Source organism: Rattus norvegicus, chromosome 2 (assembly GCF_036323735.1).
Source record: "Rattus norvegicus strain BN/NHsdMcwi chromosome 2, GRCr8, whole genome shotgun sequence".
NCBI lineage: Eukaryota > Metazoa > Chordata > Mammalia > Rodentia > Muridae > Rattus > Rattus norvegicus.
The window spans coordinates 166,835,452-166,853,850 of NC_086020.1; the positions used below are offsets into that span (position 1 = coordinate 166,835,452).

General features: G+C 43.7%; 1 protein-coding gene across 4 annotated transcripts in view; it reads left to right on the forward strand.

The window, feature by feature from the left end:
• The window catches only part of Spmip2 (sperm microtubule inner protein 2), a 114,493-nt gene that overhangs the window by 47,396 nt on the left and 48,698 nt on the right, over window positions 1–18,399 (forward strand). For 2 of the 4 annotated variants that reach the window (NM_001401975.1, NM_001024301.2), the window contains exon 2: window positions 7,629–7,861. In NM_001401975.1, the coding sequence (NP_001388904.1) occupies window positions 7,629–7,861 (233 nt within the window). Of the gene's footprint in view, window positions 1–3,213; window positions 3,450–7,628; window positions 7,862–7,885; window positions 7,994–18,399 lie in introns of those variants that run through there. The other 2 variants (XM_063282370.1, XM_063282371.1) reach the window with 2 other exon arrangements.

The following is an 18,399-nucleotide window of genomic DNA, read 5'->3' on the forward strand; positions in this document are numbered from 1 at the left end:
GCACATTTTACCTCCTCTTGGTGTCTACCCACTGGACCACAGCAGCATCTCTGACTCACGTGTAACAGCCCCACGCTGTCTCCAGATGTTACCGGAGCTCCTAGAGGGAGCAGGTGACTCCACTCGATAACCCTAGACCTAGAGTAATGAAGATCATGGGTTACATATTTTAAAAATATAAAGTGGCATTTTAAGAGTGTGTAAGCTGACAGTGCTTGTATTATTCATTCAACCACCAAATGAGATTCATTACATATAACTTGCTTTCACACATTTCAGAGCACAATTACAAGATCTAAAGTTATGTGAACCAGGTGTGGTGGTCCATGCCTTTAAACCTAGACTTTCGAGGCAAAGACTGGAGAGCCCTGTGAGTTCAAGGTCAGTCTGGTTTACATAGGAGTTCCAGGACAGCCAGATCAGCCATAATCAGACCCCGTTCCAAATGAAAGGGGGAGAGAAAAAGAAAGTTACATATTTTTAAAGAGTGAATATTGCAATGTATTAATGATATCAAACAAGAGCTAATTATAAATATATGAATCCATGAATGCATGTAATTAAAAACATTCTTTTGACTTTATCCTTCAACGCCTTATCAGAATAGGAAAGTTTAAGGCCGTTCTTGAAGTTAGATTATTCATTGTGCATTTAAAGAAGCGTTTATTTTTCTTGAGGCATTTTTCTTCAGTCTCAATAGAAAGCAAAACACCATTAAGAATGATCAATGACACAGCTAGGCACAGTAACCTGCCTATGGTCCCAGTTAGCTGAGAGGCAGAGGCTACAACATCACTTGAACCCAAGAATCTGAAGCCAGTCTGGATACATACCTAAAGGGGACGAAGTTAACAGCGGTAAATTAGACGCAGCTGTTACCTTCAGACGCTTACACAGAAAGACGGTCGGTCTGCTGAATCCAACTTGGACTTTGGAAGATTGGAGACTTTTTACAGAAAAGAAAGCAGCATTAACCAAGCTCTTGCTGCTATAACAAATACTCGAGACAAATGAACTTAAAGAGAGGAAGGGAAATAGTACTTCAGAGGCTGAGAAAGGAGGGTCGTGAGTTCAAAGTCAGCCTGGGTCATAGAGTGAGGGGAGAGACTGAGAGAAACATTGTTCTGACTCAGAAAACTTTGAACCTGCTGTGACACGGTACATTCGTGACGGGGATGTGTACCAGAGCAGGATGCTCACATCTTGCCGCTCAGAAGCAAAGAAAGTCAAGGGGTCAACATTCCCCAGTGGCATTTTTCTTTTTTTGGGGGGGGGGAGGTAAGAGGGGTGGTTCAAGACAGGTTTCTCCTCTCTCTCTCTCTCTCTCTCTCTCTCTCTCTCTCTCTCTCTCTCTCTCTCTCTTCCTCTCCTGGCTTGACACGATTAAAAAAAAAAAAAAAAAAAGATAGGTTTCTCTGTGTAACGGCCCTGGCTGTCCTGGAACTTGCTTTGTAGAACAGGCTGGCCTCGAACTCACAGAGATCCACCTGTTTCTGTCTCCTGAGTGCAGAGATGAAAATAGCTTTTTTAAAAGAATTAAAAGTAAAATACTTATCTGAATGTGGTGACACATGCTTTTATTCCCAGCACTCGGGGAACAAAGGCCTCTGTGAGCAGCTCTGTTACAGAGAAAAACCCTGTCTGGAAACAATCATCATCATCAACAACATCATCATCAACATCAACATCAACATCAACAACAACAAAACTTCTGAAATACAGCAAAGGAAGGGTCAAAAAAAAAAAAAACCAAATAGATGCAGTACTATAAACGTTTCTTTCTGAATCCTTGAAAACTGGAAACTTGCAGGTGTGTGGGTGTCAGTCATATGGACGATGGCATCTGACTTTGTGATGATTTATACTGAGCCTGTACCGGAAAAGTATCTGCTGTCTGTCAGAGCAGTCTTCGCTTGATGGTCCCCCTTCTTTGTGTATCAGGAGCTATGCTGTCCAGTTATTTCTAAAGTCTTGGGCTAAGCAAGTTCTCCCACCTTCCAGAGACTTTCAGTTGAAGCCTCCGGGTTAGAGAATGTTCCAGCAAGAAGCCATCTCCCAAATGGGGTTGCCAGGGAAGGAAGCAACCACCGCCACAATAGGATACGACTGGTGGGTCAGCAGTCGTCAGACTGAAGTACAGCGACGCAGACAGGAGGCTGTAGAGGTTGTCCACTGGCTGACCTCAGGGCCAGGGGCTAGCAAACAGAATAGTGGTTCTCAGTTAATAACATTGACCCCAGGCTACCAAGAGAATGGCTACCTATCCCTATGCAAGCTTCCTAGTGCCTGCACTTTGGAGCTTAGCAGCACTGGGTTTTTCTCACTTGGCATAATTGTTCTATCAGGACTGGCTTCTATCCTGCCTCTCTGGCCCCTGCTCTCTCAGGTCTTCCTGGTAGTCCAGGGTCCTTGTAAAGATGGCTACTGGCCACATCTGAGCCTCTAGAGCATCTCTGCTAGTGACCCATCCAACAGGGGAAGCCACTGTTTCTGCAAGATTTCTAACTGGAACTGAGGCTGGGGGAAACCATGAGCTTGTCCCTTGCATAGGACTGACAGACTTCATGGGAGCTATGTGACTTATCTTTTTTTTTTTTCGGAGCTGGGGACCAAACCCAGGGCCTTGCGCTTCCTAGGCAAGCGCTCTACCACTGAGCTAAATCCCCAACCCCGTGACTTATCTTTTGCATAAGCTTCTGTCTCTCTCTCCCTGCCAGGCACCCCAGGGCTGTCCGCCTTCTCGTCTGTGCACCATCCCTCTGTTTCTTTGCAATTTCCAGCTGTCCTGTTACCTCCGTTCAGGAATTTCCAAAGCTCTTCTCTTCCTCAGGAACAGTGCCTATTTTTTATGTAACTTGACACTTTCTTTACCAACCCACAGAGCCAAAACTTACCAAGAAGTCCGGGATTGTTTTGCTTTCTTTTAAATGGCTGTGAGAAAACGAAAAATAATACGTCGAAGCAAATGAAATTTATATACAGCTATAATCTCGTTACCCTAAAAAGTTCTAGACTCCATGGCTTTTAAATCTAGCATAGGGTATAAATAACACTGAATTAATTGATTTAAGTTTCTGCATGCCAGCCCGCTTTTCACAAACAGCTTAATCTGATAAAGTTTGACCACAATCATGTTGACATTCCTTAGGAAGTTGGTGAAATCAGAAGGAAAAATGAATGTTTCACCAAAAACACTGACTATGTTTTTTATAGAAAACAGAAAATAAAACAAACAAAAACAGCAACAACAAAAAACCAACGTTCCTTCTGGGTACTGGAGAAATGGAACAGCAGCTAAGAGCACTTATTGCCCTTACAGAAGACCTGGGTTCAGTTCCAGGAACCCATGTGATGGTTCATAACCACCTCTGTCACTCCAGCTCCAGGGCATCCTTCTTCTGGCCTCCCAGAGCACCAGACATGCACATGATGTGCACACATACATGCAGGTAAGACTCTCACACAAAATAAAATAAAATAAATAACACTTTAGAAAAGAAAAAGGGAAACCTGTGATCTTCAGAAATAAAGGTCCTAAATGAATTTAAGATTCTTTTAAATAAAAAAAAAATAAAACATGCCATCTAAAACAGTGAGTTTACAAACTAATACGGAAGAGTGTAAGGTGGGTCAGTGTACTATAAATAAATGTTCATCCATGGTGGGGAGGGAATAAAAAACATAATAACCCTTTATAAAATGCTGAAACAATCCTTTTAATTTACCGTTGGCTATTTCACAAATGTTACTAGAGAAATTAGACACGATAAATACGAATTTCTTTCTTTTTTTTTTTTTTTTTTTTGGTTCTTTTTTTCGGAGCTGGAGACTGAACCCAGGGCCTTTTTTTTTTTTAATGGAAACAAGAGTAGGCTGGCTCCGTGGTTAAGGCTGTGTGCTACTCTCCCAGAGGACCTGAGTTTGGTTTCCAGCACCCACCCCTGTAACTCTAAGGGATCCAACACCCTCTTCTGTACTCCGTGAGTACCTGAAGGTGGATGGCACCTGCACATGACTGGCACACACACATACACACAGATAAAACTACACTAATAAATAATACAATACATTACACAGCACCACCGTTATAGTTCAGAATAGATTCAAATGTATTAAAGACACGAAGGTTACAGGGAATAAAAGAAAACAAAAGTATCTCCTTTTGACCCCTCTGCAACCCTTCCTGTGTTGACCTGTCCTGGAATTTGGGTTGGGCGAGCAGGTTCTGATTGGACTTTCCAGGTAAGAGGTCCTGGAAGAGACAGTCCTATCGTTAGCTCTGTGGCATTGCTGGTGGGGACCAGCTTCTTATTTCACGTGCTTGTGGATGCAATGAGGTGCATCTTGTGAGGTGCAAAGCCTCCCTGCGAGTGTACTGGGCACATTGCTGAAGGGTTTGTCTTAGTAAAATGCTGTCACAGTGGGAATCCAGAGCCAGTCAGGTTGCTTTTGCTTTAGCAATTGTCCCGACAAACTTCCCCCCCATCCATTTGGCATGGATGAACAAGTTGAGCATTATGTAGCTTAGCTCATCTCCAGATGCTTCTACTTGGAAAGCTGAGAGCACCATAAAGTGTGTATGTGCACCAGTGCATGATTTACGTGTGACTCTGTGTGTGTGCATGCATGCGTGCATGTGTGCGTGCATGTGCATGTGCATGTGTATTTTTCATGTAGCCAAGCTAACCTCCAATTCCCTATGCAGCCAAGGATGACTTTGAACTTCTGTTCCTCCTGGTTCCACCTCAGTACCTGGGATTTTATGTGCATTTTACATCAGGCCAGGTTCCCATGCTGAGTGTGGGGCCCAGTACTGCATGCATGATAGACAAGCACTCTAGGCTCATTCCCAGCCCCTCTCGTAATACTTTATTGGAGCATGGAAATAGCTATTGTTTACCTGTTTCCCCATGGCTGCTTTTGACCTACGAGGGCAGAACTGAGTTGAAGAAATAGGTTTTAACAAGCAGAGAAACCAAAACAATTTCCTTTGAGGACTTTACAGAAAATCTTTGATGGCCTTTAATCTCAAAGAGTTCAGAAGGATTTGAAATTTATTCAGAATAAGAAAATCACACAGACACACACACATACACACACACACACACACACAAAATCATTCATTAGTAATTCCATAAATTCCCAAGATACAAAGCTGCAATACGTAAGACAGAGCCTCAAGCTGAAAGGCCACCAATCAAAAGAATATTAGGGGCATGTGAGCAGATTCTCAGCTACACACTGTGTTAAGTAGAACTCATTCTCCCTCTCTTGGAGGGGGCAACACTACGATACAAAGACTAAGACTGCACAAATGGTGTGACTTTCCCTGAGTCACACGGCCAGCTGTGGACAAAGCCACCTACTGCAGTTAAACTCAGTGGTGTATTCTCAACTGAGTGTAGCTTTGTGGTAGAATGTGTGTGGCCCTGGGTTCCATCCCAAGCACCAGAAACCAAACCAAACCTCACAACCACAGTCCTTTTTGTCTTTTTTTTTTTTTTTTTTTTTTTTTTTATGGTGCAGGGGATGAACCCTGGGTCTTGTCTATGCTAAGTAAATGCTCTTCCACTCAGCCACACCTAAAGCCCCACTTTTATTCTCTTTTTTTTCTTTTTTTTTTTAACCATAACTGAAATTCACAGCTATTTATTTCCCTAAACCTCTCAGCAGCTGCGGGATGGATGAAAGTGACCTCTACAAAACAAACAAACAGCAAAAACAAACAAAAAACTCAACTCCGATTCTATAATTAGAAGCGTGTTTGCTTATTGTGAGCTATTCCAGTCCTGGGAGCAGCATTTAATAAAACATTTGGGAGAGACTGGTCTGCAATCCAACAAAGCGCTCAGTTCTTTAGTATCTGACTCTCTTCAGAGATGGCGAAATGCTTCCTGTGACAATTACAGAGAGGAGACCTCAGCAGCTGTCAGAAGGAAGATGGAGGGTCTATATTTTACCAGTGAAATCCCAAAGCAGATAAAATTGAGGCTACACCGTGTTCACTGGGGAAATTAATTCCTGGGTGAGTGTGCGTGCCTCGTGGCGAGTTATGGCGATGAGGGAATAAAAACACCTGCCAAACTTGGTTCTCCAGAGTTCTCTTCAGACCTTGAAGGGCACCGGAACGCCTCCAGAGATGCCTAAGCCCTTAAGTCCTTCTGTTGGTTATTGGTTTCCGTGGCTGTGACAGAGCCCTCGATAAAAACAACTTAAGAGAGGAGAGGTTTCTCTTAGTTAAGTTTAAAAAGGGTCACCGCCCATCTTGGCAGGGAAAACATGGCTGCCAAAGCTAGTTAAAGTGTGTCCTCCACAGCCCAGACAGCAGACAGCAAGGGGAGCAGGGCTCTGGGGCTTCAACCACTGCCTTCAGTGTGCCTGCACCTCCAAAGTGCCAGAGCCTTCCAAAATAACCCCACTACCTGAAAACCAAGTGTTTAAACACTGGAGCTTTGTGTGTGTGTGTGTGTGTGTGTGTGTGTGTGTGTGTGTGTGTGTGTAAGCGGGGTGGGGGGAGGGTGTCCCACACTTAACCCACAGTAACGGGGCACCCGGCCCAAAGCCTTAGCTTCCTCATTCTCTGCAAACATCAAGCTCTGGATGAGCCTCAGCCTTCGGCTACAGTGTCTCCAGTCAAGCGTTGTTATGCTAACAGAAATGAAGTACTTTGTGTCTCCAAATACACCCCTAATCTTACACCCCTTACGGCCCTGGAACTTTAAAGCTCCTCTCCAGACCGTGGCAGCCTCTTGTTCTTCTGTCAACTGCGGCATCCTTCTAGAAAGACGCCTCTTCCTTTGAGACTTTCATTCACATCATCAACTTCCAAGCGCAAACCCGAGTGCTCTTTGCCTGGACGTGGGATTTTTGTTTGTGTTTCTCATTACACTGATTGGTTTTATTGTTTTACATCTAAAATGCTACTGTTAACTGCCCCTTCCCAGAGTCAACATGTCTGGTATAACTGTCCTATCAAGTCACATTCTCAACTTTCCAATTGTTTCTAAAACATTTGAGGGGCTCAAACTCTCATGAAGAAGTCCTATCTAGAGGAAACCCCCCAGTGTGAAGGCTAGCCCTGGCCAATGTGGCATGGATGAGGGATTTTAGAGTTGAGATGTATCTAAAACTAATTACAACTGAAACAGTTTAGTGGGGCCAACGAGAGCCCAGCTTTGAAGGCGGCCTGGCCAGTGTGGAGAGCTTCTTTGCTTTGACTGAACAAAGAACCGATCTTTATATGCCTCCCTTTCCTCGATCTTAAACTGGGATGAGGGGTTAGTGTCTGTCTTCCACAGCTGCTAATAAGGAGTCATCAAGTTAATCTGTAAAGGGCTTCTAATCAGTCACGCCTTGGAACAGGAAGAAGAGCCATGTTGTTGATTCCACAATTGAAATAAAGACATTGTAGAAAAGAACGGGAAGGGGTTCGTTCCCAGGATCTTGTAAACTGGGCTGAGATACCTGAAACCACACACACGCATGGGTGCGAGCTCACAATCACACACACACACACACACACACACACACACACACACACACACACACACACACACGGCAGGGGCCGGGGAGGGAAGGAGAGAGAGAAATGTGGAGGTTTTAAACATGTTTTTCTTTGTCTCCTTAAGGTCCAGACTACATAAAAGACCACTTGCCTAAAGTTCACCAGCATATCGCCTATATAGGAGAAAAGCGTCCAGCATTAGAGAAAACTGGAGATCTCAGATATTTATGGAGGTCTGCTTCCAACAGAAGCCTGCCGGCAAAGTATAAACACGAGTACACTGGTGGAATTGGTTGGGGGATACCACAGTACAGTTTCTTCAACAGATCAAGAGTGGAAAGTGGCTTTCATATCCAGGTACCACTCCTAGCTTCATGCTCTCCGTCAGCTCCTTGTGTTCTGATTTGAATTCACTGTGAGTTTGCATCATAGACAGTGCCAGCTCCTGAGTCACGCTGAGAAGTAGTGACATTTAAGGTTTGCAGGACGGTAAGTGTTGGGGTAACAAACTTACTAGCAACTTGTCCTTTTAGCCCTTTTAATAGATGAGAGGAGAGATAGAAAGTGAAGCCCTGTGCTGGGGTAGGGAATGCACCAGAGTCATGTGAGTGCGGGGGCATTTGCACATGTCCCCCCTGTTTTGCTCTGTGAGTGGGCTGTGGGAAGAAGGTGATGCCGAGTTTCAGTCTGCAAAGCAAACCAAAAAAAAAAAAAGTCCCAAACAAACCAGTGTCAGATCTTGAATGTCACTTTGCTGAGCACGCTGTGTGGGTGATTGGGGCTCTAAAGTCTGGAACCCTTAACTTGTTACCTTGGAGAGTGTGGACCAAGGCCCACACACTCATCTTGAAAGCAGAAAGAAGTGACAGTGATTTTAGAAGCTGTGTCTGAGAATTCGAATGTATTTATTACAGACAGACTTTAGCACCTTCCACACACTGACGATATATTACACAATGGCAGAACTTCCAGAGTTTCTCACATTGACTTTTGAAACTTGTTGCATGTGCATGTATGGTGTGCATGTGAAGTGTGGGGCGGATGGTGTGGAGTGTGTGTGTGTGTGTGTGCGTGTATGTACATGTAAGGTATATGTATGTTGTAAGGGGACTGTGTGTGTGCATGTGTAGTATTTGTGTGTTGTGGGTGTGTGTGTGCATGTGTGGTATAAATGTGTTGTGTGTGGGTTGTGTGTGTATGCATGTGTAGTGTATGTGCATGTATTGTGTGTATGTGGGTGTGGAGTGTGCCTGTGTGGTGTGTGGTGTGTGGTATGTGGTGTGTGTGTGTGTGCCTGTGTGTGTACCTGTATGGTGTATGTGTGTTGCATGAGGACTGTGGTGTGTGGTGTATGTGGGTGCATGTGTGGTATATATGTATTGTGTGTGGGTTGTGTGTATATGCATGTGTGGTCTGTGTGCATGTATCATGTATGTGTGGGTGTGGAATGTGCTTGTCTGCTGTGTGGTGTGTGTGCCTGTGTGTGTGTTTGTGTGTGTGTGTTGCACAGAAACTGGTATTGCTCAGCTGTAAACTATGAAGCTTTCTGTAAGTCCTGCCATCTTAACAGCAATTCCTACCTGTCTTGTAACAATGTTAGACAGGTTCTTCTTCTTCTTTTCAGTGTTTTCATATTTTGTCTTTATTTTTTATTTTTAAAAAGGGGTGAGGAAGCCAGTAGTTCTCACAATTCTCACACAAGTGACACAAGCGCCTTGGGATCAACCAACCCAGCAATGCCATGGGAGACCAGGCAAAGCAGAGCACGCCCACGACCCTCAGGAGCTGCTGCTACTAGGGTTTGGAAAAAATTATAAAACAACAAAGACCACCACCAATACCAAAACCATACAAACTGTACAATAAAACACGCTTATCATGACACATTATATAAATAATTACCAAACACTCTTTGAAGCATGTTGTAACTGACAGACTGCCTCAGCCACAGAAAACCACAAGTCTAGCTGAGGCCATCTTGCTGCTACTGCCCAGCAGTTAAAAGTCGACCACATGGGTATCTCAAAAGGGACTTTTCTGAGGCAGGCAGTTTCTCAAGTTAGGCTACTTTGCTTGGCCAAACAGTTCCAGAATAGGGGAGCTGTATGTCTCTGAAAAATGTTTTGCTGTGCAAGTACCCTCCACAGCTGTATCAACTTTACCAAGCCAAAGGCCCCGCCCACCCCTGTAAGAGCCTGACCAGCTCCTCCTCTTCATACACTTCCACCCCAAAAGTGGGTTGAGGTCAGACTTTGTTCTCTTTCTTGATTTCGTCTTCTTACCCTATGCTCCGAAACCTAATGGTAACTCTTAAGTGAAAAAGTTCAACAGCCAACTTTATATAGTAAATGGATAAAAATTGTAATAATAAATGTTTAATAACAATTTCCTTCCCATACATTCTCTAGAACTGCTAACTAGAAAACAAAAATAATTTTATTTTTTATTAAATTATTTTATTTATTTATTATTAATTATTTAGTTATTACCAAATGTTGCTCCCCCTTCCTGGGCCCCCCTCTCCCAGTCCTTCAACCCTTACCCCCCTTTGATTCTGAGAGGGTGCTCCTCCATTCACCCCCACCTCACACCCCCCCCAACCCCCATCCCCTTCCCTGGGGCATCAAGTGTCTGTAGGATTAGGCACATCCTTTCCACTGAGGCCAGACTAGGCAGTCCTCTGTTATACATGTGCTGGGGCCACAGACCTGCCCATGTATGCTCTTGGGTTGGTGCCTCAATCTCTGGCAGCTCGGAGGGGTCTGGGTTAGTTGATACTGTTGTTCTTCCTATGGGGTTGCAATACAACAATAATAATTTTAAAATGACTTATTTTGACCTGGTTTCTGAGCATTTTTTCTTTTCATTAAAATAGAACTATATCATGTTCCTCCCTTTTCCCTCATACAGCGCCTTCCCTTTCCCCAACCCCCTCCCCCACTCATTCGAAAATCCTGGCCTCCTTTTCTTTAATCTTAGACAATTCCTTAAAGGAACCACTGGACTTAGATTTTTAGACTAAGGAGAGATTCTGGGAATGACAGCATTGTGCTAACTGAAAAAGATTGCACCTATTAACAAAGGCCCACTTACAACTGACCTACCCATTAAGAATTGTGTCACTGGGGCTGCTAATCTTCCCCCTGCAAATCCCAGCCCTGATTTCCTGTGCATGGAACATGAAATTTTAAGTCTAGACTCAGATTTCAATTCCTTGTTAACCCATTTACTTTCATCCACTCATATCCAGCACATGAATTTACATTTGAAGATAAGCACACCAGTCCCATGTATACAGACCTGCTGAAAGCACACGAGGTATAAGGAATCAGATCTAGTGTTGCAGGCCTGTAATCCCACTGTTTGGGAGGCCGAGGCAGGGGAATCACAAGTTCAAGGTCATAGGTAGATCTTGCCTCAACATAAGAGAATGGGAGGGCAGAGAAAGAGAGGGAATTGAGAGGGAGAGGCAGGGACAAGGAAGAGAGAGAAGGTTGGGGAGGAGACAAAGGAGGGGAAAGAGAGAGAAGAGAAAGGAGAAAGAATAGAAGTGTGTGGGAGAGAGAGATTGGAGGGGCAGGAAATAATAAGAGAAGAGAGTGATAGTGTCAACTAAGGTCACCTTATAGAGGATAGAGAGTGTCATTTAGGCAATGCTTTGTTTCCCTGGGACTTTGTGCACATCTGTAGCCATTTCTTGCCCATCCTATTCTACATCAAAATGGCCACTTTTCATTTCTGACTACAGACTTCTCAGCATATTGTATATCATAGCTCAGAACTGCAGCTTTAACACCGACCTTTTCTGGATGTGTAGAGCTCCAGCAGCCATGCTTCTTAAGTCTCTGGTCACTCTGAGACCTGCAGCCAGGATGCTCAGGCACTTCCAAGGGACTTCCTCAACAGTGCCTGGGGGCGGCTGCCTCCTACCTGGGGCCAGCTCTCTTTGTGTGGGGCAAAAGGAGGGTTCCACAGATCATGTGATAAATTATCTGGCTTGAGCAGGGAGATAATATCCTTCATGATGGGTGACACCTGAACACTTACCACACAGTGGCGGTCAGAACAACTCTTCTGTCTCTGTCTCTCTGTCTGTGTGTGTGTGTTTGTGCCTCTGTGTGTGTGTGTGTGTGTGTGTGTGTGTGTGTCTGTATCTTTCTCTCTCTCTCTCTCTCGTCTCTCTTTCTCTATGTGTTACAGCTATTTATACCTGAATATATATATATATATATTATATGTATATATAATATATATATATATATATATTCGCTTAGATTTAAGAGCAGTGCATTCTTCTTGTTTAAATGGATTTGGTCTCTGCCAAATCACATATTTCATTTCTATAGGAATAAAATGAAGCCAATTGAGGCAATGCCTGTGGCCTTCTGACTGCCTCTCCAGTGCCTGCCTCCCCACCCCCCGGCCTTGCTTTAACCCAAACTCAGTAAGGTCAGCTGGCTTCCTGATGCCCGTTTTCTGCTCCTGCACTCTGACCTCGTGACAAATTGATTTAAGTCAGTGGCTTTCCCCACAGAAATGATGTCATATTGGACTTGGTGAGCCATTCTTTATTGGTATGATCCCCAAGACAACATTAAATCAATTCCCTGCAATATGTATTACAATCATTGTGTTTTACAACACAGAAATCTACCTGTAAACTCGTATGTGATGTGGTTAACAAAAATTTTCTAAGCTTTCCTAGTTCTGCCACAGTTTTAACCACCATGAACTCTATGGCATCTTCTAGTGGTTTCTTTTGACAGTTTAATGACATTTGAACGAATTTCAGATAAGATACTAAAGTTTTTCATGGTGGATGGATTCAGTTTATCCTAATTGGTTGGTTTGTTGGACATTTTCCTCACTAGTGAATAATTTAGGAAAGATAAATAAGAAAGCACCTACAGTGGACGTGTTAATGAGGACACGCGTGATCCCCTCTATGACAGCTGATTGTGGTATGGACAGGCAAGCTCTTTACATGAGACCACAGCTAATAACTGACAGAGCCAGGACTTCACCTCAGACACGTGAAGCCACAGTAAGAGAATAAGGTGCAGACTGAAGCGAAAGGCTGGGCTTCAGCTGCCTTCGTGTGCACATCCCTGTGGCCGGTGTCCCTCTGGGTCAGTTCTAGTTACCTGTCTCTTTCTCCATGTTCTGCCAGCATTCTCCCACCTTCCCACTCAGCACCACCGTACACAGCACGCCTCCTCTGTAAGTTGTTCTTAAGTACCAGCCAGAGAGTGGATGGAATAATAATTTTGTCATGATTACTTTTGAAGTTTCAATCGAAGAAGTATTTTATAGCTCCTCAAAATAAATCAAATATTGTCAGTAGTATTATAGAAGCTAGAAAAACACTCTCAGCAGATGACCCGTCTCTCATTGTTCCTGTGCAGTAAGATATCATTCTCCCCTTTACCAAATCCAACTACAAAAAAATAAGAATAATAATTAATAATAATAATATTAATAATAATAACAACAACAACAAACGTTGCCACTGTGGAGCTATCAATTTGCAGAACATTAAAATTCAGAACTAGGGGGTATTCTTCTCACTCCAAAATTTTTCACTTACCTTTGAGTTTATTTAGAATGATTGTTAAAGCCGCCACCAGTCTTGAGTCTTATGTGGTGGTACTGGAAATTGAAACTAGGGCTTCATGCCTTCTAGGCAAGTGCACAACCTCAGCCAGAGATTTCTTTTAAAAGCATAATAAAGCTTCCCTCCTTCCAACCAAGTTATAAAAGACAAATAACAAAATGTTTTTTCTAAAACAGCTATGCATGGGCTGAGCAGTGGAGTCTGTACTGCTATTGCAGTTCCCAACGCCCACAAAAGACAAGTAACAACTGTCTGGGACCCGGCCCCAGGGCACCTGACCCTCCTGTTCCCATGGACACTCTCTCTCTCTCTCTCTCTCTCTCTCTCTCTCTCTCTCTCTCACACACACACACACACACACACACACAATTATAAGCAAGAAAAAATATAAATCTTCAAACAGCTATGTCTTTGAAGTGCTTTGTTCTGAGATGTGTAGTGTTTAGTTCTCAACTTTACACCATCCAATCATTTGCATCTAATAGTTTCTGGTTTAACAGAAAAGCAATTGCACTGGCACCTTTCATTTCTGAGTGCGGGCTACAGTAACATTCTTCCATGGTGTCCCAGGAAGCCTTAGTGAGCATGGCACATGCTGACTGCCTGTGAGGGAGGACAAAGCCTCCTTCTTCCTTGAATGTAATATAGTAACGCCCCCTTTAACCTTCATGTTTTATTTTCTGCTGTTTTACAATGCTTGCGTTTATGGGATTCCTCAAATTGAAGAAAGTAATTTTCATATAAAGTCTTGCAAGAATCTGAATCTCCAGAAAAAAATAAATCTATGGCTGAGCCTGTGTAGCTGGTGCGCGTGCCCCGTCCTATGTTTGGGGCAGGTTTATGAAGAAAATCATCACAGTGTCAGCCAGGCAGAGAGACATGTGATCTCTCTCACATCCGGAATCCCTAAGGGTTGAGCTCATAGAAGATGATAAAGGGTGGTTACCAGAGGCCTAGGGAGAGGGGACTGGAGTGGGTCGATCAGTGAGGACTGAGCTGGAGTTGAATAGCAGTAAATTAAATAGCTAACTCAAATCTCCCAGAAAGGGATTCTGAAAGCGTTCACCACGCAGAGATGAGAAACGTTTGAAGAGCTAGGTCTGTCTCAAATGACTTAACTCTTCTATGCAGTATATGCATGTATTAAAGCATCATTTTTAAATATCAGCTAAAACAAAATTTTAAAATATAACTGATGGTTTAAAAATGCAGTCCATTTGGAAATGAGTATCTCTCTGGGTATCACAGCAGCCAGTGGCCTGTCTCACAGATAAACCTGGCACCTTTCTTCACTCACTGGTAGACTTTGCAGGGAGTTGTTGGTGACTTGGAAAATAAATACCCCCTTGTTTTCCACCATTTTTATTATGATGTAGATATAGTGGAAGGAAAAATAAACAAAGGAAAAGAGACCTGTACTATTATATGAAGCTGGTAAGGAACTTTTATCCCTCAGTTGTAAGGACAACTTAATACTGTGCAATGCCTGATGTAACATCTTGAGTGCATTTCTAATGTAGGTAAGGGCTTTTCCATTAATCATTAAATTTAAGCTTTAAATTGAAGACAGAAATTAAGCACATCCCCTAGACTTTCGACTGGTATCATTGGATAATGACAAGAAGCTCAGAAAAGATTGATGGGCTTGGAATATGGTCCAGTAAACCTGGTCTGACTCCACAGTTACGTTTTGAGAGTTTATTGCTGAAGAATTCTGCAATTTGTGCGTGGTCTAATACCACAAGCACAGATGGATAAAAGGCCAGGACATCTGTTTTCTAAATCTGGCCTCGATGCTCTCCTCTTAAGGTCACTGGAGGAAATCCTTAAAGCGTTATAAATTTGCAGTGATCGCTTCCTCTATTACTCACACAGTCCTTGCAGAGGGCCTCAGCTATGCTGACAAAAATGCATAGAATGTGGAGCAGACGACACCAGACGTGCGGCACTCTCTCTGCTTCCCCACTATTGAAGCTCACAAGCCAAGGAACCTCAGCCAAGCGTGTCAGGAAGAATCCAAGGATCCAGTGAGTGTAGAGGGCCTTATGCATGTGGTCCCAGCCCTGTGTTTGGAGACAGACAGACAGGACAGACACACACACACACACACACACACACACATACACACACAAAACTACAAATGAACGCTTCAGGACCTCCCTCAAATACGGAAGAATTGAGGGCAGGCAGAGTGGGGCTTTGCTTTGTGGTATTGATGTGGAAAAGCCGAAGTTAAGTTTTAGTTCCTGTGCCTAAGAGCTCCATGAAACAAGACCGCTCTAACCTGTAAGCCCCTTGATCAGATCTGGACAGATACTTTCTGAAATGCAGGAGGCTTCTGTTTATGTTTTCACTCCCCTAAACAAGTTCCCGTGACCTAGTTGCTCCCCGTGTGCTTGATCACATATAGGTGAGAGGTACCCAGGCAGGAAGTCCTTCAGGATATATGCGTGCCCTAATTATACCTGATGGGACATATGGAGGCCTTATGGGTGTGCCTTTCTAAGTCTCTGCAAAATGTACCTCATCACATTTTCCTGGGAATCCTGGAATGGTCCTGACCGGAGCCCACCCTCTTGGCGTACTTAAGCTCGCTTCAAATTTGGCTCGAAAATTGTGGAACTGGTCTTTGTCTTGTGCATCTTGGGTTTAACAGTTGTCCTTGAAGTTTATAGAGTGGTTCTTGCCAGGCACTGTGGTCCCGAGCCCCCGCAGGGCTTTCAGTAGTGCATTTGGCTTTGACTTTCTGACTTTCTACTGACAATATCAGTACCACACGCTTCTCCATCCTGGTGCTTAGCATGGGGTAGATGCTGATCCAGAATGATGAGACATAAAAAGTGAAATTGCTTTTGTTCTCGTGCACAGCCTTTGTCATTCACACAGAAAACAAATTAAGCATGCATTAGAGTAGCTTAGGAATCATTCTCTTCCCAGCAAGTGCAATACAGTTGTTGGAAAACTATTTACCTTCCCCCCACCCCCTGCCCCCTTGATGTGAAAAATACTTTTCACAGTGAGGGACACTCTAGCGCTAGAAGTAGAGCTAATTGGACAACAAAAATGGGGAAACTCACCTTTTAACTCCAGAACCAACAGCAGTAGCAAGCACGTTAGACAAATCCAAGAGTGAGGACAATTGCAAAGGAGGCACTTGGTTAGATCACAGTGATTTCACAAGGTGATCTGGGAAGCTCTCAGTAGCTTCAAAAGTAGAATCTCCTTAGATCCAGGCCCTGATGGAACTCACCAAGAGGACAAGGCTATAGGGTTGATGTCAGAAGGCCAGCTATCCATTTAACCACTGAGAACCACTCTCGAAAAGATAGGTCTGGTCTTTCTCTGAAAGAAAGTCTTAGTGCGTTTTGAGGGACAGAATGCATTAGGAAGCCATTTGCCTCCCTAGAAGAGCACAAGGAAGAAATGACAGAAACATACAACTTCTGAGTCAAATTTATGTTTGTGGCTTTAACGTGCGACTAGGCATGGCAGTACATGCCTAAGATGATATCATTTGGAAGATGGAGCCAGGGTTTCAGAAGTTCTAAGCAAGCCTAGGTTACATAAAATGTTGTTTTTCAAAATAAACCAAAAACCAAATGTGGCTTACAAAGAATACAGGTGCTGCCACCTGAGGCCATGGTGATGTCCAGGGCCCCTACTGCTGCCCAAGGGCTGTGACCAGGTCCGTGGCCCTACTACAACTGGGGTCTGAGTTAATGTCCATGGCCCATGTTACCATTAAAGGCCATGTGATGTCTGTGGACTGTATTGCAACCTGAAACCATGTTGACGTCCCTGGGACATGTTACTGCTAAGGGCCATACTAATCTAAGTGCCCTGCGCTACCACTTGGTGGTAATGTCTGGACCTGTACAACCACTAAGGCCCTGGTCTGAGTCTGGGGTCCCACTGCAGCTGGGAGCCATGTTGGAGGTCTGAGCTGTCAGCAGAAACCGTCGGAGGCCTGTGCTCTATGCTCCTGCTGACTGAGAAGAGCAAAGAGGCTGATTTTGTTGTGATATCGATGACTGCAGATGCACAGTCGAGAGGGAAGGACATGGAAGGCTTCTGTGGCAACCCTTCCTTTCCCAAGTACTTCCTCCTCCAAAAGTAACAGCCTAGACAGGAAGCCCCTGAACAGAACTCTTGTTATAGGAATGCTGAAGTGTGGCTCTCCACAGTGGATGGAATCTGCTGGGGGCGAGGGATGTGGAGAACACAAATTAGATGTGTTTTTAGTTCTTATCTTTACTATTACTTTTTTGGGAAAGAGGTCACGGGGGGGGGGGGTGGGTGGACAAGGAAGGACAGGGACATGAGTATGATTGGGATGCATGTTGTGAAACTCCCAGAGAACAGTAAAACTGTTGTTTAATGTATTAATTAATTTAAAAAAAAGACAGAGTTGATATATGCTTTTAATCCCAGCACTCAGGAGGCAGAGGCAGACAGATCTCTGAGCTCAAGGCCAGCCTTGTCGACAGACTGAGTTTCAGGAAATCCAGGGCTACACGGAGAAACCCTGTTTTGAAAAACAAACAAACAAGAATGCAGGTGGGATGGAAAGGGAGTGGGGGCTAATTAGGAAGAAGGATTAAGGTGGGTGGTGAACAGGACCACAAGGTGGAAGAGGGAGTATGGGAAATGATTACTTATATTAAAGACCTTTGGAAACCTAATAGTATAAAGGATTCCTAAAATATGCAAATATGCAGGCCGGTCTCGAACTCCCAAGGGATGTGTGTGTGTGTGTGTGTGTGTGTGTGTGTGTGTGTGTGTGTGTGTGTTTAAATGGAGGTACTCTGTAATAGGAGGAGGCGAACAGTATCACCTAGACACCAAAAGCTGTTAAACATAAAACCCAGACCAGGAATGGTTTGCCTCTTTTGGCATTGTTTGCTAGGAGGGGTCCCATCAACTCAAACGTTATAGACTACTGCTATTGTTTTTGGCTGCCTTCTGGAACTTAACAATAAGACTGGATTGCTAAAGAGAGCACATAGTTGAGGCACAGAACATGAAGAAATCAAGCTGGTACTGACCTAGAAGCTTCATCCCTACTGGCTAGCTTTTTTTTTTTTTTAAAGGAATGAGTAAAATCATTCTATTTGCAGATAAAGGATGATATTACACAATGAGGTCCCAAAGATTCTAATAGAAAATCTCCAGGTACAATCAACAATTTCAGCAGAATGGAAAGATCTAAAACCAACTGGCAAAAATCAGTAACCTTTCTTTACAGCAACAATAAACACACCGAGAAAGAGACACTCAAACT